The 26,385-nt window shown below is 39.5% G+C and overlaps 5 protein-coding genes across 7 annotated transcripts in view; 2 read left to right on the top strand and 3 right to left on the bottom strand.

The window, feature by feature from the left end:
- The window catches only part of si:dkey-11f4.7 (piezo-type mechanosensitive ion channel component 2), a 32,200-nt gene extending 28,155 nt beyond the window's left edge, over positions 1-4,045 (top strand). For 2 of the 3 annotated variants that reach the window (XM_031286140.2, XM_036008320.1), the window contains 6 exons: positions 1,214-1,306; positions 1,930-2,099; positions 2,747-2,863; positions 3,166-3,245; positions 3,443-3,668; positions 3,790-4,045. In XM_031286140.2, coding sequence (XP_031142000.1) covers positions 1,214-1,306; positions 1,930-2,099; positions 2,747-2,863; positions 3,166-3,245; positions 3,443-3,668; positions 3,790-4,045 — 942 coding nt within the window. The remainder of the gene's footprint in view (positions 1-1,213; positions 1,307-1,929; positions 2,100-2,746; positions 2,864-3,165; positions 3,246-3,442; positions 3,669-3,789) is intronic. The other variant, XR_004102724.2, reaches the window with a different exon arrangement.
- A 908-nt stretch (positions 4,046-4,953) lies between these two features.
- Positions 4,954-6,747, bottom strand: atp5f1e (ATP synthase F1 subunit epsilon). The gene is made up of 3 exons (XM_031286145.2): positions 6,539-6,747; positions 6,065-6,189; positions 4,954-5,131 (listed from the first exon to the last, which is right to left on the bottom strand). Coding segments are annotated over exons 1-3 (159 nt in total). The 5' UTR covers positions 6,571-6,747; the 3' UTR covers positions 4,954-5,129.
- Positions 6,748-7,044: 297 nt separating this feature from the next.
- Positions 7,045-13,708, top strand: LOC116040771 (PRELI domain containing protein 3B). The gene is made up of 6 exons (XM_031286401.2): positions 7,045-7,296; positions 8,305-8,473; positions 8,901-8,990; positions 11,124-11,194; positions 11,443-11,545; positions 11,656-13,708. The coding sequence occupies exons 1-6, from the start codon at positions 7,265-7,267 to the stop codon at positions 11,770-11,772; spliced, it is 582 nt and encodes a 193-aa protein (XP_031142261.1). The 5' UTR covers positions 7,045-7,264; the 3' UTR covers positions 11,773-13,708.
- Positions 13,709-13,957: 249 nt separating this feature from the next.
- Positions 13,958-22,119, bottom strand: bpifcl (BPI fold containing family C, like). The gene is made up of 16 exons (XM_031286400.2): positions 21,950-22,119; positions 21,674-21,786; positions 21,375-21,486; positions 21,111-21,242; positions 19,764-19,919; positions 19,614-19,677; positions 19,411-19,471; positions 19,157-19,248; positions 18,768-18,944; positions 18,190-18,249; positions 16,886-17,053; positions 16,250-16,317; positions 16,116-16,158; positions 15,953-16,013; positions 14,792-14,868; positions 13,958-14,643 (listed from the first exon to the last, which is right to left on the bottom strand). The coding sequence occupies exons 2-16, from the start codon at positions 21,771-21,773 to the stop codon at positions 14,602-14,604; spliced, it is 1,413 nt and encodes a 470-aa protein (XP_031142260.1). The 5' UTR covers positions 21,774-21,786; positions 21,950-22,119; the 3' UTR covers positions 13,958-14,601.
- A 613-nt stretch (positions 22,120-22,732) lies between these two features.
- On the bottom strand, positions 22,733-26,385 carry LOC116040999 (vesicular inhibitory amino acid transporter-like). The gene is made up of 2 exons (XM_031286772.2): positions 25,563-26,385; positions 22,733-24,760 (listed from the first exon to the last, which is right to left on the bottom strand). The coding sequence occupies exons 1-2, from the start codon at positions 25,941-25,943 to the stop codon at positions 23,573-23,575; spliced, it is 1,569 nt and encodes a 522-aa protein (XP_031142632.1). The 5' UTR covers positions 25,944-26,385; the 3' UTR covers positions 22,733-23,572.

Raw genomic sequence — 26,385 nt, 5'->3', positions numbered from 1 at the left:
AGCTGAGGCTAATGGGAATGTAATGAGTTTTTTTTAGTTATAAACCAAAGTGTTGGACAAACTGACATTTTGACCAGATGATGGTGCTAGATGAATACTCAGGGGAACTTGAATGTTCTTACGAAATGCCGTTTCATGATAATCCATCCAATAGTTATTAAATAATCTCACTCAAAACCACAAATTTTAACTTCGTGGTGGCACTGGAGCAGGGGTCTTCAAAGTTTTTTAAGCCAAGGACCTATTATCTGAGAGAGGGACGGAGCAGGGACCCCCTACTACATATTTTATCAAATTTAGTTGCATATTAAACTGGGCCTACAATAAAAGCCTAAAGCTTTAATACATACATTTTTAGTGCATAGAAAACTAAGCTATTAAAATAATTGTTGGTATGATTTTATAAATCATGTTTTAGTGTTAAACATGTGACAGTGAATCCTTAGGATGAATTGTATCTGTGGATCTTAGTGACTACATTACCTATAGGCCAGTAAGCCTATCATCAATGTCTTTTTTTTTTTTTTTTTACAAATAGGCTGATTTATAATAATATGTTGGATTCATGTTAAGACATTTTAATTTTTTTTTTAAACTTTCAAAAGTTGCAAAGCAACTCCCTTCATTGATTTTGCCAGATAATGGTCTAGTACCGAAAATGTTTCCTACTATTTAATTACTATAACTAGACATTTTTTGCAAGTTTCTTTGCAACTTTTGACCTACTTATCCCCTTTCGAGACACCTGTCTCACGTTATAGATGTGCAAAGTATTTTTCTGTACTGAAAAAAACTTTAAAAAAAAATAACAATAATTTGGAGGCCCCCCTGCAGTAACTCTGAGGATCCCCTAGGGGCCCCGGATCCCCTGTTGAAGATCTCTGCACTAGAGGATGAGTCAGAGGATCACCAAAGTCAGTAGGATACATCCTCTGGGGACCATGAATGTCTGAACAAAATTGCATGGCAATTCATCCAGTAGTTGTTAATATATTTCAGTCTAGACCAAAGGAGCAGACCGAGCGACTGACTGACCGACATTGCCATCACTAGAGCCAAAGACAGCGACCTGAACAACCACTTCCCTGCAGTACCATCATGGTTTATACCAGTGATTAACTTGCCCTCTAACTGTGCAGTTCAGGCGCTAGTCATTGTTCATCTCTAGTGTACGTGTAATATAAATGTTTTACTCTCGAGTGTGTTTCCACAGCCTCTGTTCACCATGAGCGCCCAGGAGCAGAACTTGGTTCCGTACACAGAAGCTGGATTCAACCGACTCACCAAAATCTATGCAACCCATCCAGTAAGATTTGACTGTAAACACAAAACTGAGAGCACCAGTAATGGAGACAATAATTAATAAAACTGTATCATGTTTCTATTGTATATGTCAAAGCAATAATTGTCTTAACCAATTACTGCCTATGGCCATGATAGGAGCACCTCTTATTCTCTTTGTATGCATGTAGATATATACTTGTGTCTTTTCTTATCTATATATGTTTTTTAATGATTTTTGTGAGAATGTTTTTTGTTTCTCCAAATTAAAGGGTAGCATAACTGCTATACTACATCATGTTTATTGTGTTGGGACACCAGGAAGCTCAAGTGTTAGTGTATGTTGAATATTAGTATTCAGTATTTTAATGTGGATGTCAGGATGTCAAGAGTTGCAGTATGATGCATACAGAAGTTATTGTTTTGGAGCCTCCTGGTGGACAAATGGTTATGATGCATAGGCAAGGCAAGTTTATTAGTAATGCACCTTTTAACAACAATAATGCACCTTTTAACAACAAGGCAATTCAAAATGCTTTACATAAGATATAAAAGACATTGAGAAAAGAAACAGACACATAAATAGAGAGATGAGGCTTCAATTCATTTTACAACACTGATAAAACACAATATTGCTCTCTCTCCCAGTCCGCCATGCAGTTCATAATGAACTATGAGGCGGACGATATTGTTGTCGCTAAGATCAAGAGTGATGCCAGTCTGCTGTGGAGCATCAGCCCGGCCAGTCGAGCTGCCATGATCCAGGAGCTCAGCAACTCCTCTCATATATACATGACCTTACGCTGGACACTGCTCAGGTCTGTCTGTGTGTGTGTGTGTGTGTGTGTGTGTGTGTGTGTGTGTGTGTGTGTGTGTGTGTGTGTGTGTGTGTGTGTGTGTGTGTGTGTGTGTGTGTGTGTGTGTGTGTGTGTGTGTGTGTGTGTGTGTGTGTGTGTCATAGTGCAATGCAGATCCAGTGGGCTTATGTCTTTGTGGGTTTTCATGGGTGTACTGGCTTGAAATACATTCCCAAGTATGGACAAGCACTGATAAATGTATTTTTTTATGAATTTCTGTTTTTATTTATTTATTTTTCTTTGTATTTTGCTCAGTTTGTGAGCTCTTCATTTCTTTTACATATTAAAAAAAAAAAATTTTCTTAAAAGTACTTCAACTCATTAAGATACAGACTCCATTATGTGTGAATGGATGTACAGTTACACATAGAGCATCTGTATCTGTGCATTACATTTATATAATGTCATATTCATTTCTTGGGGATTCAAAAATGTATCAAGTTTAATTTGAAATTAATAAAGAGATCTGAGACGTTCAATGCTTTATGCAGATCTCTTAATTAAACTGTTCGGTAACTCCATTTTAAAATCATTTGGCTGCATTTTGCACAGATGCATATAGCACTGAACAAACTGTTAACTTAACGCTGCTCTCCTTCCCTTCTCAGGAATGCGTCCATATCAATGGTTGTAGAGACGGTGGGAGAACACACTGTGAAGTTTGAGGACGAGGCCTTGAGGGAAGGGATAGTCCACATGCTCAATGGCAACAGCAGCAAACCTGTGTGAGTTGCCGTTAACACACACAACCAGTTGGTTTTTACTTGGTTGTACTATAACTGCTTGTCTTCTTCTGGTGTTGAAATACAATTTCTGTCTATACTAGAGATGTTAATGTTGGAGAATTAAATAAAACAAACATCAACTCTAAAAATACTTTAGTAAGCATGGCACTACATGAGCTGAAATAATGTTTGTCATAAACTATTTCTCATTTTGCAATCCAGACATGCATTGTGCAACATCGCAGGAGTATTTTCTCCACTTGAGCTCAAAAGGTGTTAAACTATGTTATTCTTTCCTTTAGGCTCATTCATTCTCTGCTGCCTAAGTTCCTCAGGGGTCCCAAAGGACCAGAGTCCAAAATGGCAACAAGGATGAAAGTAGGTTAGTCACAGTTTATTATAAATTGACCATACTACAGATTTTTCTTTTATAAATTATAACAGCATTGTACTTAAAATATCCAAAGGAATCCATCTTGGTTAAGGATCACCTGCCGATCTTATCCGAGTGATCTGTCCTGTACCCATCTCTTGTTTAAAACATGCAGTTTAATTTAATCCCAGCATGTCTTTCCTCAGAGCACTCAGACCGCCCAGACCTCCAGGCGCTGGCTTTCTTCAGGCCCATGTCAGTCAAACTTCAGCAGGTCAACGGAGGGTCAGAGAAAAAGGCAGGCCAGTGGTGGGTGGTGGAAGAGTGCTCCCCAGTTCTCGCCTTCTCCAACCACAAGTGTCACAGCATAGAGATAGTGGTATTCAGTGATAAAGTTAGCCCCTCCAGTCTGGGCTTTCTGGCTGGACATGGGTAGGTAACAGGACATCTCGCCTGCATTATGACGGTAAAACTCTCCCACCTACTCAGCTGTTGTATTTCTCTCACAGAGACTAATTGTCCACTCTCTCTGCTCCTCTTCTCTTCACCACAGCATCGTAGGCCTGTACATGTCAGTGGTGCTGGTCATCGGAAAGTTTGTCAGGGAGTTCTTCAACGGGATCTCCAGGTCCATCATGTTTGAGGACCTCCCATGTGTGGACCGGGTCCTGAAGCTCTGCACGGACATTTTCGTGGTCCGAGAGACGGGAGAGATGGAGCTGGAGGAGACGCTGTTTGAGAAACTCATCTTCCTCTACCGATCGCCGGAGACCATGATCAAGATGACCAGAGAGAAAAAAGACAGCTAGTGTTTGGTGGCATACCATCTGTTAGTATGGGACGTGGAGGGTGAAACACCGCCTGTGGATGTGTCCACACTCAACTACCATCACTCAAAATGTATGTATTAGAGCAAATAATATTTGGTGCAGTAGTCATTTCATTCAGCAGGGGGAACTTGTGATTAATGATCCAGTTGTAATCAAGAACCCTGCTGAAGTTTGGGTCCCTTTCTGACTACTTATCTTGAGCTCTGACCTTCATGGAAAGGGCAAGCAGAGAATTCTTCTAAAGCAGTCAGGGCTTATATAAAAATGAATCATAGTTTTCATGATACCTTTACTAGTATTCATACCGACAAAAACATGATCCCTGATTTTTTTGATTAGTTTCAAAGAGGTCATCAATGTGAGATTTACTTGTCTGACACTTATGTTATTGTTACGGACACTTCAACTTCTAGCAAAAAGCAAAATGAGTAATTTTCTATTATTTGCCTCTATCATTCAGAATACCAACAATGACATTTTACAGTAATTTAGAAGGCACTAAACCAGACAACACCAAGTAATGTGAACTGCAGTTAAACAAATTAAGTGCCTGCCAGTTATTTGCTATAGTTTATATGATTTCCAGCCCACTGGGCAATGCATGCATTTCTAATAGTTTTGGATTCAGGTTTTTACCGGTGTATGTACTGTACACAACACCCTATTCCCCCAACTTTAGATTATATCAGGATCAATGAAGTCAACAAACTACCGATTTACTCATGGATCAACACACATACCTCTGTAAATACCATGGTTCTGTATATGACTATGTAGACTACTGCACTGATTCATTTATACCAAAATAAAATTGTTGTCACAGACAAAAATGTTTCAGTGTCTCGTTCTGCAGTGCTGTGAATACTATATTCAACAAGGGAACAAAATGTATTTACGATATCCATCTTTAATACAATTTTAATAACAAATGAAAGGGAAAATAACTGCAATTTCATTCAGGTCATCTTGATGTGATCCTTTTTCTCTTCTCCACGGTGTGCAGGACAGGACAGTGACAGGACCTCACAACTCAAGGAAAAACTATCTACATCTTGTTCTCAAATCCTGGAGGGAAATAGAGAAAAAGGATAAAAACATTACTGAAAATGTCCTCATGAAAATTATATTGCATGCCAAACAGAACAAGAGAATTATTCATATCAGTAACTACAGGTTTAGAGTTTGTCCACTTGGACAGTAAACTTTCAACTTGTGATATTAATTTGGATGACGAAAAATTGGAAAGACTCCCAAAGTCCAACTTTGCACAGTAGGGGTGCAAAAATGGGTTATGAGCAGCAGTAATGTGCAGACACCTACAGTGGTGCAACATCATAAAACGCCATCTCCATACACCATACATGGGGTCAGTTAAGTATTGTGCATCAGTTTAGAAGGTATGAAAAAGGTATAGGGATCATTGATCTAGAATACTTTTACACAAATTTTGGTTGACAGGTAACCATGTACCAAGGACTGCTGTGTGCCAGTTTCATTCAAACCAAAACCTGCAATCAACTAATTATTAAGTACTTTGGAGATTAACATTTTGCATACAAAACGTGTCATTCATGTTTCCAGAAAACTCATCTAGAAAAGATGATGCATTGCAGATGTAACTACTCAATAGTACATGAATTAGTTACTGTACAAATGATCTCCACCTTGATTAGGTACAAAATAAAAGGCTGCTTACATGAAATACTATTCCTATTTAACAATACAGCACTCTAAACTAGGACATTCTGCTAAATAAGTAAGGTCACTGTTGATACTTACATACTAAATGTATATAAATGTAGCTGATAATTCTTCTGTTCTTTTATTGCTATCTAAATGCTCGGAATATTTCTCCCACCGCTGAAAACCTGCACTCTGTCACCACTCAATGTCACAGCTGCCTCTCCTTGAAACAAGTCAGGGGATGATGCATTTATGTGCTAATGTGATCAGAGTTTCTCTCGAGTGCTGGTAACTTATAATATTTGATTAACTTACATGCAGTTGCTTTGGGTTTCAGGACTTTGACGTTGGCTTCTGCGGCCTTTAATGCTTCGGCTTTGAACTGCGGCTTCATCGCAGCCCGCACCACGCTAGCACAGATAGCGGAGAAGCGGATGTAGCTGCAGAGAGGACACACTTGTTAGCCGCATGCTAAAGCTAAAGGACAAACAATACTGACAGTGAAAAAACCAACTGTTTTTTTTAACAACAAACAATGTATCACATGCATTATCAGAAACAGTCACATCTTGGACGGTTATCAGCTAACTTAACGTTGGCGCTGTAAGTTAAAAGCATGGGTTAGCTAGCTAGCTGTATATCGCCCCCTGAGCGATTTAATCGACGGAATAACAAGGACTTTGTGTAAGTATTCCGTTATAACAACAAATACGTATTTGCAAAAACCTAGTCAGCACTGACCACAAAGCTACCTATGAAGATATAGCTACATTTGTATATAATTTTTACCTGAGGCCTGCCTGTCTCCAGTATGCGACCATCTTGCCTGTGTTGTGGCTTCAAGGACAGGTCGGATATGTGCGTGATGACGTAATTTGAGATACGATGGTCGTTTTCCCACCCAGAACGGTACTTTATCATGATTGACAGCTTTCGCGGTCGCTTGTCCCGCCCCCAGTGTTTCTTTTTTGTGTTTGGTGATATATCTGCAGTCGGTTGATTGTAAATGCACATCATACCATATTTGATAAGTTAAAAAAAAAAAAAAATAGATTAAAAAGACGTTGGGGGGAAATTGGGCATGTAGCTAATAATATTGTCTGTCTGTTTTTTTTTGTTTGTTTGTTTTTTAAATAATTATTGATTTGGATGCTTGACCTGGGTGATTTAATGATTTTTTTTTACTATATCTGGTTTGTTGGTTTGTTGGTAGTATGATGTCACTTAGTCCTGCATCTATGCTATTTTACAGGTCCACCTTTTGGTATCATTAGACTTTGAATTACTTTGAATTTGTCAATTTATTTGTAATTGTTGTAAAATAACTGGTACTGTAACAGCTGTGAATAAATTAAACATGTTCTGGATGTCAGAGTGCAGCACTTGTCTCTGCCACCAGGGGAGTGTCGTCCATTAAAGGTTTTCTCCTTCAGCTGCTCCTTCCTTCCTAACCTCTGTCACGCTGTTATTAGGCGCTCGGCCGGCTCCCGAGCCTTGACAGAAAAGCCTAACAAAATGAAGATCTGGGCGTCAGAGCACATTTTCGAGTGAGTAGCGTTCTGTTCGTGATGATGTCGTATACACGTTTGTCTGTTTAGTAACTGGTTTCCTTTCGTGTGATAAGTTTTTGTGGGTTTCCCGTAATGTCCGCTGGGGCGCAGCTGCTAACGTTAGCCTCCTTAGCTGATAAGGTTGCACATAAGTTAACGGTAACTTCAAACAAAGATCCTGAGGCTAAGTTACCTAACTGTTTGTCGTTTATGTTAGTGACCACATTTAGTAAATGTGACCTCTATTCGCCTTATGTTCTAAGTTCTTTCAACAAATAGCTAGCTATCTAACGTTACACTTGTTGGTTTTGGTGCCCTAGAAGTAAACTGCTTTAGCTAGCTAGCTAGCTAGCTTTTCGCTGTTAGCCTTAAACTTACCGTTGGCTATCAGATGTTGCTCAACCGTGTGCGTCATATTACAAGTTAAAGGTTATTTAAACGTTTCAGCTACGAGTTACTATAAGGGAAAAGGATTCGTGTGGTTCCCATGCGTCTAGTCTTAATCGCTGGGACAAAATCTGCCGCTGAATTTTATATTATGTACCGCGATCATCATGAGCGATAAGTTACATAACAGTGTCTGGCTGAAGACGACAGTCCCTGCGATGAAAATACAATGATCTGTCTATTGTTTGTTTATGTTTGCCCATCAGACTGTAATACGCTTATAACAATGGTCCGAACATGTTTGTCCATTTCCAGAAGTTTCTACTTAAAATCCCTGATGATGATGATGAAAGATGATCACCACTGACAGGAGGAGGGGGCGTTCCTCCTCCTGTCAGTGTGACTGTCAGACTCTCAGAGAGAGAGCACCACTCTTTAATATTGACAGTTTGCAATTTTTTTTATTGGTGGGTCCAGACAAAGTTCAGACATAACCACATGTAATATAATGGAAATATTTCAGATTTTTGCTAACATTGACAATCTGCAGGGCCTTGCCAGAGTGTAAACTGGCCTTAAGGAGCTTGCTGTTTCTAAAGTTACTGTTGGTTTTAACAGCCACCCATGGGAGACGGTGACCAAGGCAGCAATGCAAAAGTACCCCAACCCCATGAACCCCGGTGTGTTTGGTGTGGATGTTCTGGACAGAAGCGTGGACACAGAGGGACGGTTACACAGCACACGACTGCTCAGCACAGAGTGGGGGCTCCCCTCTATGGCCAAGTCTGTAAGTTAGATGATGAGAGAAATGCTTAAGCTGCAGTGATGCTTTAATTTTGATCGATAATGGGCTTGTTCGAGATGAACTGCGCATGCCCTGATCTGTGATCATCATGACAGCGTTTATGATTTGACCTCCTCCGATTGCCGATATAAATAAATTGTCTGCCCAGATTTGATTGTTGGACCTGCTGTCCCTCTCAAGCTAAATCAATTCAAAACACATGACTCCATAGTTAAAATACTCTGTATAGGCATAGGAAAGAAATACAAGACAATACTTTTCATTCTTGTTCTGTGAGATATTAAGACAGGTCTCAACATCAACACGGATGTTAATTTAAGATTCCTTACATCCCACTTTTTAGCAAAAGTTTTGTGCCTGACTTATCTTAAACAGCTTAATGTAAGGATTTTTTTTTTCTTTCTTGCAGATCATCGGGGTAACAAGAACGTGCACTTATGTTCAGGAACATTCAGTGGTGGACCCCAAAGAGAAGAGCTTTGAGCTAAAATCTACAAATGTAAGTAGTGTTGACAGGGAGCATTGTTAATAAATACACTTTCAGTAAGAACTGCTGAAGTGATACAGAGTGATACTTTATCTTAGGTACAGTAGCGTGAGTGCCAGTATTTAGTAGGACAGAAAACAAATACACAGACTCTTCCGTATCTATTTTTTTTGTACGGATGTTGTACTTTTTTATTTGTATTTTACACACACACACACACACACACACACGTACATATTTATATATTTATACTATAGGCTACATACACAGTATGGCTATATAAATAGCCTTGATAGGCTATTTTAATGCAAAACACTACAAATGTTTGTATGAAAAGAACTATACAAATATATGCAGTATTATATAGCCTACACAAACGCACTATCTATTATTGATGCATGGATCGGCTCTTTAATCCAAATCCACGTGTAGGTTTAAAACCATCCACCCTGCACCCACCTGAATGAATTATTTTCTCAGATTTAGAGACCCACATGGACATTTGCCTGCCCCTGGGCAGTGCCTGTAGGCTGCGTTGCTTTTTAAATGATGTATTGTATTAGTGTATGAGGGTTTACTTTAACGATTAGAGAGGCTGCTTGTAAACGTTTCCATGCGTGCAGTAATTACACTGCAGCTGATATCATCAGGACTTTTCAGCAGCAAAACTAACTAACAGAGGAAACAGAACTAAACCATAAGCTTCTGACATAATCACAATTAAGTTAAGCTGCTGTGTCTTGAGCGTCTCTCTGGGGACGCACTTACAAATGAGGCTGTCCGACAGCAGCTCCGTTCACATTTTTAAGAACATAAATAATATTTTCCTCGTTAATTAACAAATTCATAGACTCTTCTTTATCATGTATGGTTGGGAAATTGTTTTGGTTAACAACATATCATTGTATCTGTGGACTTTTCAGGTAGTGTTTCTAGTGGAGCTTTTATATCTGTTAAAACGGTCCACTGATTAAGTCCTCTTAAGCTGTAGTCGTTTCCTCAGTCAGCCACATCACCTGACTATAATGAAGTAGCCATTCACATACCAGCCTTCTGACCTTTTACTTCCTGATTGTTAAAGTTTGTTTAATGTTAGTAGCAACAATGTATCGGTTTCGGTGAATTGCTTATTTAGAAATCCATTTACCTACGCTACACATTTCTTTGACAAAAGTTTGACTTGTGTAATGTCTTTACGTACACATGACCTGGGGGCCTCTACTACGAAGCAGGATTTGGGGTTGGTGAGGTAACTTCAGGGTTAACCCTGGGTTACGCTGGTTCACTTTTTAACTGGGATAAACGCGTTAACTTGTGCTGAACAACAGATTATGTTCAAGACAACGGATCAACCTGCATAAAGCACCGCCTACTGACCAATTAATTCTCTTAGATAAGGGCATCACCATTCATAGAAGTGTGTGTGTGTGTGTGTGTGTGTGTGTGTGTGTGTGTGTGTACAGACAACAGAGACTGGTTAAAGGACTAAAGCAATGTACTTGTTATACTTATAAGATATAAAAGAAAGCCTACTTACTGCTTTGAATTACGTCTTTAAGTTTTATCTTTATTTGCCCCCAATCTCACAGGGGTTGCAGCTGAAAGAATATGGCTAAAATTGTCACGCATGCCATGTATAACCCCCCCCCATTATATTTTTAAGCAACACATACATTTAATAAAACTCACAAATGTAATTATAGTCGGATCTACTCGTGTCCTAGATGGGCAGTAATATTATAAAAGAAACAAAACTCCAGCACTCACAGATAAATAGTTTATCATCTTTTTATTTCATCTGAAATGCATTTGTTTTTGCCCACAAAAAACAAGTACACTATAATAAGACAAAAACAGAAGTTTTATATTTACTTTGCTCAAAAACGAATGCGTTTCACACAAAACGCGTTCATTTTGTCAAATTAAGAGAGACTATTTAGTAAGGGTATGAGTTTCCCCCCTTTTTTATAAGTGCATCCGATACAATCACACTTCAATTTGGAGCGGTGCATGCTGCTACATTCCATTATGCAGTGCAGTGATATTATAAGCCTATTAATTTGCTGTTACTGTAACGCCTGTAGACAATGTCAATATTTTAAGCCCGAGACAAAGACTGATGCGCACTTTATTTTGTCTATCCAGATCTCCTTCACTAACCTGGTATCTGTGGACGAGAAGTTGACGTACAAGCCACATCCGCAGGATCCTGAAAAGTAAATGACTGATTTTCTTTTATAAATGTCAAATGTCACTTGTGATATTTACTATGATTATTGTCAGAATTATTTTTTTCCAGTTCTGTCCTTCAATGTGTATTTTGGTTTGAAGTTTATTAGCTAAAAATGATTGATGCCTTTTGTCTGCAAAAGTGTTTTGTAGTTTTATTTGGAAGATTATAAAATGGCTTCAAAACAGATTTAACATTGTGCTGACTGTGACCTTTGTATGACTGTGTGTTCAGGACGGTGCTGACACAAGAGGCTCTGATCAGTGTGAAAGGTATCAGTCTGAGCAGCTACCTCGAAGGTCTCATGGCCAAGACCATCTCTGTCAACGCTGGGAAGGTGAAGCTCCTGAAAATCTCCCGATTACCCTTATCGTGATATATTTTCATAACAATATGCCCGTCACTACACATTATGTTTTCTAATGTTCTCCCATCGGTCTATCTCAGGGTCGGGAGGCAATGGAGTGGGTCATCAGACGATTAAACACAGAAATCGAGGAGTTGGCGGCAACCGCTCGTGGTACTATACGCGCTCCAATGGCGGCCGCTGTTGCAGACAAATGATCCCAGCCTCCCCCGCTGCTTTCTCCACCATCATGAACCGATGGACCTCTCAGACTTCCTCTCACCTAATCTGCCAGCACACCCTAATAACCACAGCCCCATCCTTTGGCCCTACGTTTGTTTGTATGTGTGTTTGTCCCTCCTCAGCAGTCTGCGTCAACGAGTTTGATGCTCACCGCTGCTGACAGTTTAAAAAAAAAAAACATTGCACTTGAAGCTCATAGGACTCGGTCTTGTGATGTTAAAGCTCTTTTAAAATTTACACTGTGCCTTCACATCATCTCATCAATTACTTCTTTCTCCCCTTCATCTTGAACTTTTCATCTCTTTTTATTGTTTCCAAATCCTTGCAAGCATGTTGAAGTCAAAATCTAAATCCTAAAATGAAGTCACTTTACCACTAACATTTTCCTGGATTAGCTGACCTTGATTTGTACAACAGAACTGACCAAAATATTTATATTTAAAAAAAAAAAAATCAATGCGAACAGGCTGCAACAAAGTATGAAAGTTAACTCTGCTTCAGTTGTCTTGTGATATCAAAGCTCGAGCCTTCTATTCTCCACTGCCCTGAGTCTGTTGGTTTTTGTCCCACCTGGACTTTCTCACAGGTGGATTTACGGCGAGCTGCAGTCCGATCAGTTAGTAGTGAAAAGTGGCGCAGCTCAGAGGAATCACAGTTCAGGTGAAGTCGCAAGACAGGAAAGCCAGTTTGTGGGTGTAGTTACACGGTGCTGTAACAAATTGTATTTGTCCAAATCTGGTACAACCGACTTAAAATTAGATTTTGTGTTCCATCTGGTGGAAGTCTACCAGCATGGTGGACTGGTCTTCAGATGTTCTGGTCTTGTTCTGGGTACAAATGACTTGATTTCTTAAAGTCTCTCTTGCCTTTGTTAGTATTTTCTCTTAAACTAATGATGTGCTATAAAGTTAAGTGTTAAAATATAAGAATGTGCAAACTTGAATATTAACTTATTTTCAGCATGTGTACTTAAATACACTTAAAAGGCAGGAAGTCCTTAAAAAGTGCACAGCTGCAAAATAAGTGTATGAGTACTGTGCAACATGTAGGCATTTGACCACGGTGTTTTGATGTGTTGTGAACATTCACAAGTGTTACAGGAGGAGCTCTGCAGGGTTATGTTCAGAATCGGTGTGCCAACATAAAATGGGAAGATTAAAATAACTACAGATTTAATACCCCAAAACACTTCTATGATCATGAACAAACCCACTCTGTATGCTCTGTCCATTTATTTTCGTACTGTCTATAGATGGTGTTATTTATAGTATATTAGTGAACATTGACAAAGGCTCCTAAATTGATTTTAAAATCGGTTAGCTTGTGGTATTTTTATGCTACATTGCATTATCCCACATTGGACTCTCTGCTACATAGTTGACTTTGGTTCAGTTTCCCAGTTTGTTTCCTTCATAAAGACCACATTGAGATGAAAACATAACTTTATAACTCTTCGTTCTTCCCTTTTCTTCTCGTAACATTTAAACCGGTTTGCAAACTAAAGTTTACATCAATAGGGTTTGTGGTACAACGAAAGCTAATTCAAAGTATCTGTTAATGGTCCTCCGAGATGCTCAGCAGTTGGTATCCTGCTCGACTGTGATTGTCTCAATTAGTTAAATAGATCTCATAGTCACACCTGCTTCATTTTAAAAAGCTATTTCATAATTTAACTTATGTTCAGCTCGTTTAAGTCCGGTCTGCTGCCTAACTGACCCATTTGCCAGTCCGTATCCTCAGTGTCTCGTATGACTGGAAAGTGATGTTTTTCTATGGGGAACATTTTAGGAATAGTGGCTGTAAATAGGCTTATTTATATTTTGGTGGTGTTAACATTCCAAGAATGTGAACATGTAACAGAATCTAAAGAATGAAAAGTTTCAAAATAAAGAGATGTAATTGTTTCATGAATATGGTGGTTATGCTGTTTTGTAAAAAGTAAAACATCCCCTTGAACTCTGGAGGTGTTTTTCCCAAACCTAAAAAAGTGGACCCTTTTAAGCAACCTGTCCAGTGTGCAAGGAGAGGCATTAAGTTCAATTGGTAATATTTCTCTGAAGCATTTATTTATTGTAACAGGTAATTGGCTCCTGGCAGTTATTGATGAGTCTACCATGATAGCTATGTGAGAAATGTATAAAACAAAAACATTTATATTTCATTTATTTCACAATACCACTAAATTGGTTCTTAAATGAAAAATGCAGATAAAAGAAGATTCTTATTCCTGGGGGTCAAAGATTGCATAACATTTTAATTATTTCCCCATGCAGTACTGCTGTTCTGTAGAATCCTAACCCTGTATTTCTACACATTTCTGTATATTTCAAATGTGGTGCCCTCTGGTGGTAGTATGAACAATGGCCCATTTGTTATAGCATGCTGTAATAGACCATGTCTAATTTTTCTACAAACAAAACCTTGAGCCATGAGAGGAATTTGAAAGACAAAATAATGAAATACAAATCCTATAAAAAGTGGCTTTAAAATCAAATTTACTATTAGTGGAAATTATGTATAAGATTTTCAACCCCTTTAATTAGCTATGTCGGAATGCACACACACAAAAATATATTTAATGTTAGTACATTGTGTTAAAAAAGGTTAGAACTTTACATTAAGGCTAAATGATTTGAGGCTGAATACCACTTTATAAGCATTTCTAAAAAATGAACTGCAGGCTTAATCACTGTTGACGTGAAGGCTGTAGATGTAAACAAATCCAGGTTGTTTACTTGTTTAAAGTTTAAGAATCCTAACTGAGATGAAGAGCATCGATGTTTGTCAGTTGAAGCCTCCGTCTATCAGATCAGCACCTGAGCATCTGAAAAGACGGCTATGAATCCCTGTTAGGAATAAAGACAATGGTCAGCCCAACAACACTTTCTGCTCTAATTAAGATGTCCTCCAAAAGGCAAACATTAACCTAACTATATAATATAATATAATATTACGTAATAACTACTATTATGTAATATTTTCACTAACACTGACCTCTTTCACACTCAGAACTGTGTTAACCAGCTGTGCGTGTCTCATTCTGGGTAAATCAACACCTTTGCGCAGTGATCCTGAAACAGAAACGTATATGTCAAAACAAGGACAATGTAGAGCACACATACATTATGTTCAGTATGTTGGATCAGTACAGTATTGTATGGGCATATTCTAAAGATCAAAATGTGTTGTATTCCTCTGTGTTACTGTAGTTTATTGTGATGAAGATAACAAATAGATTCATGGTGAACATTATAAGCATTTAGTTGCCCCAAGATGAGTGGAATAATAAAACAAGCCTACACTGCCAATTTCTGTACAGATGTCCTCGAGCAAAGCAGACAGAAGAAGAAAAAAAACAAAGTGCCCATATTATGAAAAAATCACTTTTTCTGGGATTTGGGGTGTTATGTTGTGTCTCTGGTGCTTCCACACACATACAAACTTTGAAAAAAATCCATCCATGCTGTTTAGAGTGAGATACGGTTTCTGAATGTGTCCTGCCTTCAGTCTCTGGGTGAGCTGTTCAAAATCGGCAGGGCTTGTGACGTCACAAGCCGAAACGAGCAGGCTAACCGCAACCATTAGCTCGTTAGCATGCTAACGCTAATGCTAACGCTAGCATGCTACCTCGTTCTCAATAGCAAAGCACTGCTACAACACACACAAGTTCACCATAATCTACAAAAGGAACTACTTCCATGTGCGCCCTCATTTAGAAGTCTCCCAGCTAATCCTGCCTTGTAACTGAGCAAAGTTGTAGAAACAGCCTTTCTTTTACTGTCTATGGAGCTAGCTAGCTGACATGATCTACATCTGAGCTACTGCACATGTGCAGTGCAATCAAAGATAGTACAGAAGAAGAAGAAGAAGAAAAGAGGTCTCACTCTGTAGCTAAAACAGAGACCAGGTGAAAAGAGGATCTGCAGCAGTGAGAGAGAGCACTGCAGTACAACACAAATATGGTGTTTTTTGAAAATTAAACCATGTAAACCTATTCTGGTACAACCTTAAAATACAATTATGAACCTGAAAATGAGCATAATATGGCTGCTTTAATATATCTTCGGAGCAATAGTGATGACTGGAGTGGAGCTACTAATCTTTCATGTCACGCTCTCAGAAAACTGAACGCAAAAACATGTAACTGTGACTTACCGTTCAGTTTTGATAAGGCCATCATCATCCCCGCCCTCGTAAAGCGTTCTAAAGCATCAGTCTGCAAAGAGAAACGTGATTCCATACAGTCACTGTTTGATTCTCCTCAGTTTGTGCACACATAAGGCTGCCTGTGACTAACATATGTGATTTAGTTATGCACCTTAAAAGCTCCCACTTCACTCGCCGCCAGCGTCAGTGTATAACTGTTTATAAGAAGGAAATATCATTATTACTTTAAGTTTGAGTTTGTGAACTCATGCACAGGTGTGTGTTTTAAAACGTGGTGATGCTCACTTATCCAATGATATGGAGCCGTTCAGTCTTCCACCAACAATCTGCACTTTACCGCTGAATTCTGAGTCCTGAAAGAAAGAGGTTTAAATTACAGCTGCAACCAATCATTATTTTAATTACCATTAAACTGTCAGTTGTTTTTCCTAGTTGATCAATTCATTGTTTAGTCTATGGCATGTCAGAAATCTCCCATTTGAGAACTGGAACCAGGAAATGTTTAGCATTGTTGCTTGATATATAATTGTATTTATTTATTTATTGTTTATTTCCCAGGGACAGTGCACAGCTTCTTAGTTGTACCAGATGACTAATGTAATCTACACTGGACTGAATGATGACATCAACATTACAATGAAGTGACTTGTTGTCCAGAACACACAAACACCTGCATGTATTCATTTTGTCTAGAATTGTGTTTGCTCAAATGAAATGATTCTTTGAGTTCTAAAAATTTCTCTACAAAATAAAATTGATGTGCTTGCAAAAAATGTGTTACGGCACAAATATAACACCATACTAGGCTCCTATAAGGTGTTAATATACTTATTTAATATCCACTACAACTACTTTGATGCATTTTTGACATACATAGTAAAAACAAAGACACTTGCATATTGAGAACACAAAAGTACTCACAACATTGAGTTTGAACAGTGGGGTCTGGGTACCATTTGGCTGGATGGCGAAAGCTTTAGCAGCGCCCTGAAAGCCCAGTTTAACAACACCGGGATGGAAGGAAAACATCGGCAACTCTCTGGCATAAATCTGCAGATTCATTAGCAGACCAGGAAACATCTTGGGAAGCTGCAGTATGAAAAAGGGGGTGGTAAACATTAATTACTGTATTATTATGACAACTTAAAGAACATGTTTTCATGAACAGTACAGAGTGAATTGTTGTGAACAGTTGAAATTATCTGGAAGTTTAAAATAGACACATGCTAAATAAAAATGTAGTTTCATTTCTTTTACAGGGTCTATGTGCAGCCACGATTTAGATCCCAACCGGGTTGACTATTTGTAGACCACTTTGACCCAAAGAATCAAACACAATGATTTTGTATTCCTCTGCGCCATTTTATATAAAAAAAAAAGTCAAAGGTCAACTTCACTGTGACATCATAATATTCTGCAAAAACACTTTTCTTGGTGACTGCCTTCTCTGCATCACAGTCTTTGATAGTAATTAAAATATGTATTCCATGACACATACAGTAATAATTGCATTTGTAATGAGTTTCTCTACTGTCCGGGAATTGTCCCAGACACTGTATCTTTGTGTCCCAAGTTTTAGTGTCCCGTCAATGGGACATCCTAATTTGAGCGCTGGTTGCAAAGTAGACTAGTACGGGAGGAACATGTCAGTTTAACAAGTGCAAGTAATCAGTAACTCAGGTCAAGATAAAGAGGAATATGGCACATAACAGTGTGAATGACAGTGTTTAAACACCAAATGTCATTTTTGATCACTGAATGTAATTGACATTATATATGCTTTTTACATAATATAACGATTCCATGAATGTAAATAGATTTGATGTGTTTTAGAGGTATGATAATACATTTTAGAAGCAGCACTGCTTTCTGAATACTAAATATAAATGCAGTTTTAGCAGAGTTGGGTGTTCTTGGTGGCTTTGGCATTACAGCAACTTTTTCACCTAGTCAGTTGATAAATGTTGATATCATAAGTATAATATAATGCAAACAGCAAATCAAATGTTAAATAATCATACCTATAAAAGAACTTAATTCTCAGATACAATGTGCCCTGCATTTTTTATTTAACACATTTACTCCCTATAGAAGCCACATTTTAAGAAAGAAAACTGAGTTGATCCCGATCTGTGACACTAGATGCATGCTGACTGACATAAACCTATTCATACTGTGAGTTAATAAAACTCGTCAGTGTTGCCTTGATACAGATTGACACATACCTGAGGAATGTAAGGCCCCATTGAGCTGGTATTTAGGTGCACAGGGAAGTGTGAAGGTATCTGAGACAATGAAACAACATTTCTTAAACACAGACATAGTATTAGGGCAGAAAGTGATCAATGCTTGAGTAAAAAAAGAGTGAGTTCTCTGCACTTCTGCAGACCACATTAATCCGGTGCAACCAAGGCAGGACAAAACAGTGTAAAGTAAAAAAAAGAATTGCTGGTGCAACACAATTGTCTTCTTACTTTATAGTTTTAGTTTTTAAGGTGCATAACAGTGACTAACGTTTCGATGTAAGGTTACATCTTCATCAGAGTCCTTGGAGAGAATGGGCAATGAAGCCCTTAATAAGAATCATCAACAGGTGTGATTGTGCGTAAAAGGGGCGTTGGCTACGTGAAGATACACCCATCTCAACCAAGGTGCTACACTCATTAATCATCATTAAAGGGCAAATGCCCACAAACAGGTCAAAAGTGATTAAAAACAATGTTGATAAAGAATGATGAAGATGTAACCTTACCTAACTTTTTTTTGTAACTTTGATCAATGCTTGAGTTTCAGGTGCACTTACCATGCTGTCAGTGATTAGGGCCTTAAGCCATCCAGCTGAGTAGAGTCCATATGAGGCAGAGTTCAGAGTGAATTCAGACAGGCCCATTGACAACATGTAGCCAGGCTGCTCAGGCAGGGTGAAAGGCTGGGCCTCAAAGGGGGGGTCTGTGTGAGTTTTGATATCTTTCAACTCTCCCTTTAAATAAAGAGAGTTGCAAATGATCAATTACAGCTTTTGATCAATTGTTGTTGTTGTTATAATTTCTTTTCACAGGTTTTGGCACAAGCCCTCATTATAGATGATGGTTGCCAAAGCGGGTTGGACAAACGTATAGGTGTGTGTTTATACATGATGTTGCCAAATGTCAGGGGACTTGCACAGTAGATTGTAGATTGTGTGTTTCTTACCTTAAGACCCAGATTCATACTTGAAGCATTAATGAGGGGTACGCCGGTGAGAGAGAGGTCAAAAGTCAAGGCTTCAGCCACATCAAAGGAAACTGATAAGAGTAGAAATCATTTGTAGACTGAATTATCTATTTATAGATTCCACTGACTGTTAGTGCTAGTTTTGGCTTAAAGTAAAGACTATGTAACTGCTATGAACATGCAGGGCCTACATTCTATTTTATTGTTATATTAGATGTAGACTTCTTCAATACCGTTCATGGCCTGTAGGTGGTACTCCAAGGTTTCAATGGATTCCTTCACATAAGGGCAGATCTATGGAGGAAACAACAAGGCAAATATCCTGCAATGCTCACCACTAAAACTCTGTACAATAGGTTTTACCTGATCTGATGACCATACAGCATATACAGAGCATCCACTGATAAATGTGACAAAGATATAGAGAAACACTTACTGTGCCCTCTATTTCGCCCTTGATATGCCCCTTGAAATAATCCACAAACTTCTGGAACATCCAACTATTGACAAATAAAAAGGCAAGGCTTATATCACGGCATCAGTATCACCCCTTCTCTTCTCTCGTAATATCTCTGTTCTACTGTACCTAGCTCCACCGTGAAATTGTATGTTCTCATCTCCAATCTGAGCATCACAGTGGACACTGGTGATGGACAGATGCCCGTTAGCATCTTTCCCCAGCTCCACTACAGAGGTCAAATCCATATTAAATATAGCCATGTTGAATGATCCCCCGTCATGTCTGAAAAGACAGAGTACAAATTGGTGAACATTTATACATGCAACATACATCTCCAATGCCCCTGCATGTGTGTGTACATACACATAAACACATGAAATCAGCAGACTAACCTCAGTGACTTGTCCAAGTTACAACATATTATGCATTTTAAATAACACCTGCAAAATCTACCTTTATTATGAAAGTAATATTCCCTGTTTGTTTTTTCTTTTGTGTTGTTTCCCTCCCTTGCTTTCTTGTTTACAGTACATTTAAATGGCAATGTATCATTGCTGGCATAGCAACTTACTAACACTTCAATCATTAGTGACCAAATAATAAATCTGGAGTAAAAAAAAGTTACATTCAAATGCCAATTAAAAAATGGCCATAGTTTTGTAGTCCATATACCTTGTTCACTTTATTCCTTAATTCTATATACTTTGATATAAACTGCATGTTCAAACTGGCCTAATAATATCCCCAGTTAGCTGTTACTTTCACACTCAACATGAACTGGGACAGTGTAGTTATATATTGATACCCAAAGTGGTCTCATGGTGCTGGGCGAAAGAAAAGGAAGATACCAAAATCACTAGTTTCTTCCTTTTGGAGTGTGAATGTGCGCAACACATTTTGTGCCAGTTTTTAAGATGCATGGTATATTGATCACACACACCACTGATCACTGTCTACATTGCTAACACCACCTAACTAATCTGACTCACACTACACTATACACTACTACACTACAGTGTAATGATTATTTTGTGACTTATAAGTCGGTCTATAAGTCTTCAACTTTAATTTACTGTAAAAAGCAAGGAGGACGTGTGGCATAAGTGAACAGGTGGATTTCTCATCTGTAAGAAAATAGCCAATGATGTTCTACACAAGAGCACAGGAGTTAAACAATACGGCAATGGAAACATTGACATGATACCTTTTGAAAGAAACACACTTCTCTAATTGACATCAGACAAAGCACAAAGGGTATTTTGAATTTTAATATCACTTCCTCATTTAGCCTTAATGTAAAGTTCTCTTTCAACATTTCAAACTGAAGTAACCTAAGTACTCACTTTAGGATAATTAGATTATTTCAGGTGCTGAAGATTTGTCTTTTGCCCAAATGGAAAACCTGACAAATATCACTAAAGACCTTGATTGAACAGGAGTTTACATGTAGGGCAGAGATCTGGGAAAACTCACATTATGCCAAAGTTTGTCAACCACCCGCCAGTTAATGCCACACTGAGGCCAGAGATGGATGTCTTGAATCCTCCGATGTCCTGATAGAACTGAACAGATGGCTCTGGCAGGTCACACTTTGTTATGGTGATGCTAGTGCAAATGGGGAGCAAAATGTAGATAGGTGTGAGGACACAGTAATGCTAAATTGTTTAATAAATTAAATCAAGTAGCCTGTTAAAGAAAAGACACCTCCATATTCAAGAATGTCAAATGTAATCCTACCCTGTTAGTGTGTAGTCTATGACAATGATGCCGTAGCCGATTTTACCATTGATGTCAGGAAGAGTGACAAGCGGCAGCTTCTCCTGAACCCATCCTGTACCTACATTCTTTCCTGGGACGAACAGCACATGTGTACAGTTTTAAACAGTTGTTAATGAAACATGTCTCATGTAGACTTTTGTTGGGTTCTTTAGGAAAAGACTAATGTAGCTACAAAGCAATCTAACACCCCATGAAGCAGTTCATTTGTGTTTAAATAAACTTAACTGAGTGAATAACACCATCTCACATAGCCTTACCGTACTGAAGTCCTTTGTCAGTCAGGGTGACTTGAATTGCAGGATTTTCTCCACAGGTAAAAGAGACGAGCATGAACATTACTATCACAGGTGGAAGCATTTTCCTGGGTCCCCTGTGGTGCAAGCAATACACCAAATACAACATCTTAGCATGAATGTCTTGACACAACTGCACAGTCAAAGAACTACTGAGGCATTCACATTTTAGTGTAAAATATAAATTATAATAAAACGTTATTCTCAGTAAACTTGTCGTAGTGATATTATGTAGCATACCTGAAATACTGCAGGATGAAGTGTACGGTATTTGCCAAGTTGAATGTCAGCTCCTGAACAAGCGTCTTTACTGTTTCTTTGCCATTTAGTCTTCTGCAGCTTCCTGTTGTACTGAGAAGTGAAACTTCCTGAGCTCTGACTATAACCTTGAATAAGACTGCTGCATTGGTTTGTGTGTGTGTGTGTTTGTGTGTGAAAAAGAGGAAACTATTGTTTGCTCTGTCTGCATTAATCAAATAATTGTTAGTGTGTAGAAAAACACATTCTAAACAGAGTCAATGTCATAGGAGATACAGTGTTGGAATACATATGCATACAGTCTGAAGTACAATAGCCATTATCAGTGTTTTCGAAGGTAGATTGATAATTAATAATTAATTTTATAAGAAATATGTTTTTTGAACAACATCCTTATACTTAGAATAAATGCCTGTCATGGCTGACTAACAGAAAAAAGGAAGTGAAAAGGATCTGCTGACTGACATTCTGAAGTCATAGGTGTGCTTGGAGGTGCCAATCTGACTACGATGATATCGTTGATATCAACAGTGCCAGGTTTTCACGCAGTCTGCTATATGCTTTTTTGGAGGACTCCGCACCCTGTCATGAATTGTTTAAAAAGGCAAATGTAGCTGCATGCTATCACTTTTAAGAAAGGGGAAGCCTAATTAACCTTTTTAAGAGGAAGTTAAACAGAGACCAGAACAACAAAAATAAAAGAGAAAGTAAAATTGGTTAAGGCTTCTCAGTCATCCCTGGCTACATTTCAAGGAAACATTAGAATCACCAGCCATAAAATATTTGATTTATTTATCTCTTAATTCAACAAATACTCTTTGTCTCACACACCATTAAATCACAATTAACAAGTTCAATAGGAAGAGAATATTATCAGATGGACATTTTTCATATAACACAATTAGGACCCACTTGCTTGCACTTTAAATTCACTTCATCCAGAATGACACTTGAAACACCAAGAAAACAAACGAGCCAATGAGGACTACTATAGGCATAAGATGGAAGATAAAACACAAAATAAGTTTAAAAAAAAAAAATCTGTTCAAACAACTACACATTAGTTATTCATGGTTTATTATAATCCACAGAGCACTATATGATCTGATGGGTGCCTTGTATTTTGTCTGAAGTGGGATTAATGAGCAGCTCAAAAACCAATAATAACATATTCACTTCATTGTTTTTCACATATTTAATTCCCCAGATATAAACACGTACACACTGACAGTAAGACCCATGGCGGACATTTTCACTGGATCTTTGACAACTTTGCATGAAGACTGATACCTGGGCAGGCTGGTTAATGCCCGCATATTTAATCACCCCCTTCCATGCGGAGGTTATGTTCCTCTGTCCAGTTAATGAACCATGTTTTCTGGAATGACTACTTTACACTATGACTGTAGAGTTTATTATTGCACATTATCACGAAGGCAAAATAAAAGATGTAGGCTACATTTCACACAAATAATCCTCCCCATGAGCTTATTTGTCAAGTGGTTAACATGATGTTTTGATAAGGTCTGCGTCACGACAACCTGCCAGAGTGCGGCATTTTAGGACATCATCATCACCATTCGAAAAAGGTCATCTCTGAAGCTCTCATTCGTGGATATTGTACCTATACGCCTCTATGAGCCCTTCAACCGAGTGAATTAGGCCAGATATGGCGCATATGCCCCCGATAACAAAAATGGCAACGTCGAAGAAGACGTGGTGCCACAGGAGATTCCTCCACTGGAGCTTCAGGTGGAAGAGGCTTGGCAGGAGGAAACATAGGCCAGCGCCGGTGAGGCTCCCAGTTAAACCCATAAGGAGGGCGAAATGGGGGACAAAGACGGCCATAAGCAAGGTGAAGACTACCAGGGCAATTCGAAGGCCCAGACCCCATGATTTCAACTGCCCAGTAGGCCCGTAGCAGTCAGGGAAGAGGGCTCTCCCGCCGTCCTGGAAAAAACTTTTCTCCAGAACCTCAACTGCAGCAAAAAACGGCAGCGGGTAAGACAGCAGCGCCTTGGCGACGAGGAAGAGGTTGACCACGGCCCGGATGGTTGAAGGCAGGTTATCCGTGATGACCTCTTTGGTGGCGTCTGCCCAAGTCAAGTAGGCCACGAGAGCGAAGAGGCCCTTGAGGACGCAGGCTGCGATGTGAGTCCACTCCATCATACAGTGGAACTCGTTGGGCTTCTGCATGTTTCCCTCCAGGGAGGGGAGGAAGATCTGGGAGGTGTAGCTGAACACGATGATGCCAATTGAAATGGGGAACTTCTTCACATCGATGTAAAACTTGACCTTGTCCCAGGCCCAGTCGCGTGCCCTGGAGAGGCAGTAGGCCACCACGAGGATGTTGATGACGAAGTGCGCCAGAGTGCAGAGCATGCTGAACTTGGACACGGCCTTGAGGTTCTTCAGGAACGCGCAAGGCAGGAGCGCGACCGTGGCCACCACAGACCAAGCTTTCTGGGAGACGGGGAACCCCGGGAAACTGTTGACCATCAGGTTGCCGCTGACCACAACGTAAAGAATACAGGTCATGACCAGCTCGATGATCTGAGCCACGTTCACAATGTGCCCGCCCAGCGCTGGGAAGCGGGGCGCGCAGCAGGCATTGGCGATGTCCACGTAGGTGTCCCTCACGCGCACCTTTATGCCGTCCTCGTTCTCCTCGTACAGACACGCGATGAGGATTTTCCCTGTGTAGCAGCACACCACAGCCGCGAAGATAATGAGGAAGAGACCGAGGTAGCCACCGTGGAGGATGGCGTACGGCAGGCCGAGGACGAACATACCCTGCGGACAGAGAAGCGCATTGAGGGGTGATGGACGAGGCCCACATCGCAGTGACAGGCAGAGCCAGCCCAGGCATGCAATGACTGGCTCACACAGCTCACATCTTACACAATAACAGGAACAAAACACTTTATTTTTATTATTATTATTTTTTTTTGCACATTAAGATAACAATGCAATGCATAGCCTAAGTGTTTGATTTATCCCAGCTGATTAATTTCCAATGTCTGCCTCACAATTATTTTCTCATTCGCCTCGCCCTTGAAAAAGGCCTTTCGTTCGCTCATCGGCTATAGACTTCGAATTAAGGCATTAAAAAGACAATTTAAAAAACGAAATTTTAAATTAATTTGATCACAATTTAAATTTGATGGAGACGCTGATAAGCACGTGGGCGCTATTCAGCCTCAGGGCTATCAAAGTCGCACAGGCCCTGCCTGCAGCTCCACTGATAAAAAGATTTGAATAAATAAATTCTAACACCCATTGGCTGCAATGAATTCACTCTCAAAACCATGAAATACACAGTGAAGCCTGCATTTAATTATGGTAACATTTAGCACTTTTAAATAGCCTACATTTAAAGCTCAACATAATTGTTTCGACAATATTGAACATATTGCTTTATTCATATCTTGGACTGAAATTCTGCGCATCCCCAGACCAGCCTACTCTAGATAAAATCTAAAATATAAATATGAAAATCTTCAAGGTGACTTTTGGACCAGTTGCAGGCCTGAACCGTGCAGCACATGGTATTTTTTGCATGCACTCATGCAAGATGACAGTAATCACAGTGTACCTGAATGGCATTGGTGACGTTCCAGCCAGCTTCCCATGACGTGATTTTTGGCTTATCCTCATCCAGAGAGCCTCCAATCTTCAGGGTCGAGGGCCTGGGTCCGGTGCCGTCTCTCTGGTAGTGGCTGTCTCCATCCAGCTCCCCCTCTCCCTCCGTGGGCCCCCCTTCCTCTTCTCCTTGAATAACATCCATTTTCATCCCTTGCCTGTAATCATAATCCAAGTCGTCGCACTCGGCGAAACCCAAACCCTCCTCGTCCGTCGCGGCCTGGAAGCCCATTCGGGCGAACACCCCACTGACCTTGGCCTGAGATTTGTTGGACACCGTGTGGGCCGCATTGGTCAGCTTGTTGGTGATCTTGTGTCGTATTAGGTGAGCCATCTTTACCCGAGTAAAATACGTTCTTCAACAGAAAATGTTATTGCTGAGTAAAAAGCAGAGGCAGATGCGTGCAGGGTGATGATTTGTTTTTGTTTTTTTATAACTGCTACTGTAAAGTCATGCCTGTTTCCTCTTCGATGTCGTCGCAAAGTAACCAGCCCTCTAAAGGCAACCGTTTCACCCAAACCGTTAACAATCCTCAGCCGCTTTTCTTGGTTTGCCCATCCATATTACTCCCTCGAAAAACACTCCCTGGCATCTGCCTCAATGAGGAACCGCCCAAAAAACAGAGACAAAAACGAAAATGTGTCCTCATTTGTCGTTAAAAAAGACAATTTAGCATTTTTTTTGTCAGTTGGGGGTCTTGTTGGTGACAGCGCGAGTGCTGGAATCTATGACTGCATCACCGAAAGAGAAGAGAGAGAGAGAGGAGCGTGCACGT

The sequence above is a fragment of the Sander lucioperca genome, chromosome 12, assembly GCF_008315115.2.
Source record: "Sander lucioperca isolate FBNREF2018 chromosome 12, SLUC_FBN_1.2, whole genome shotgun sequence".
In the NCBI taxonomy this organism is placed as follows: Eukaryota; Metazoa; Chordata; class Actinopteri; order Perciformes; family Percidae; genus Sander; species Sander lucioperca.
Note: the sequence above shows the minus strand (reverse complement) of the source record. Positions and strands in the feature narration are given on the sequence as shown.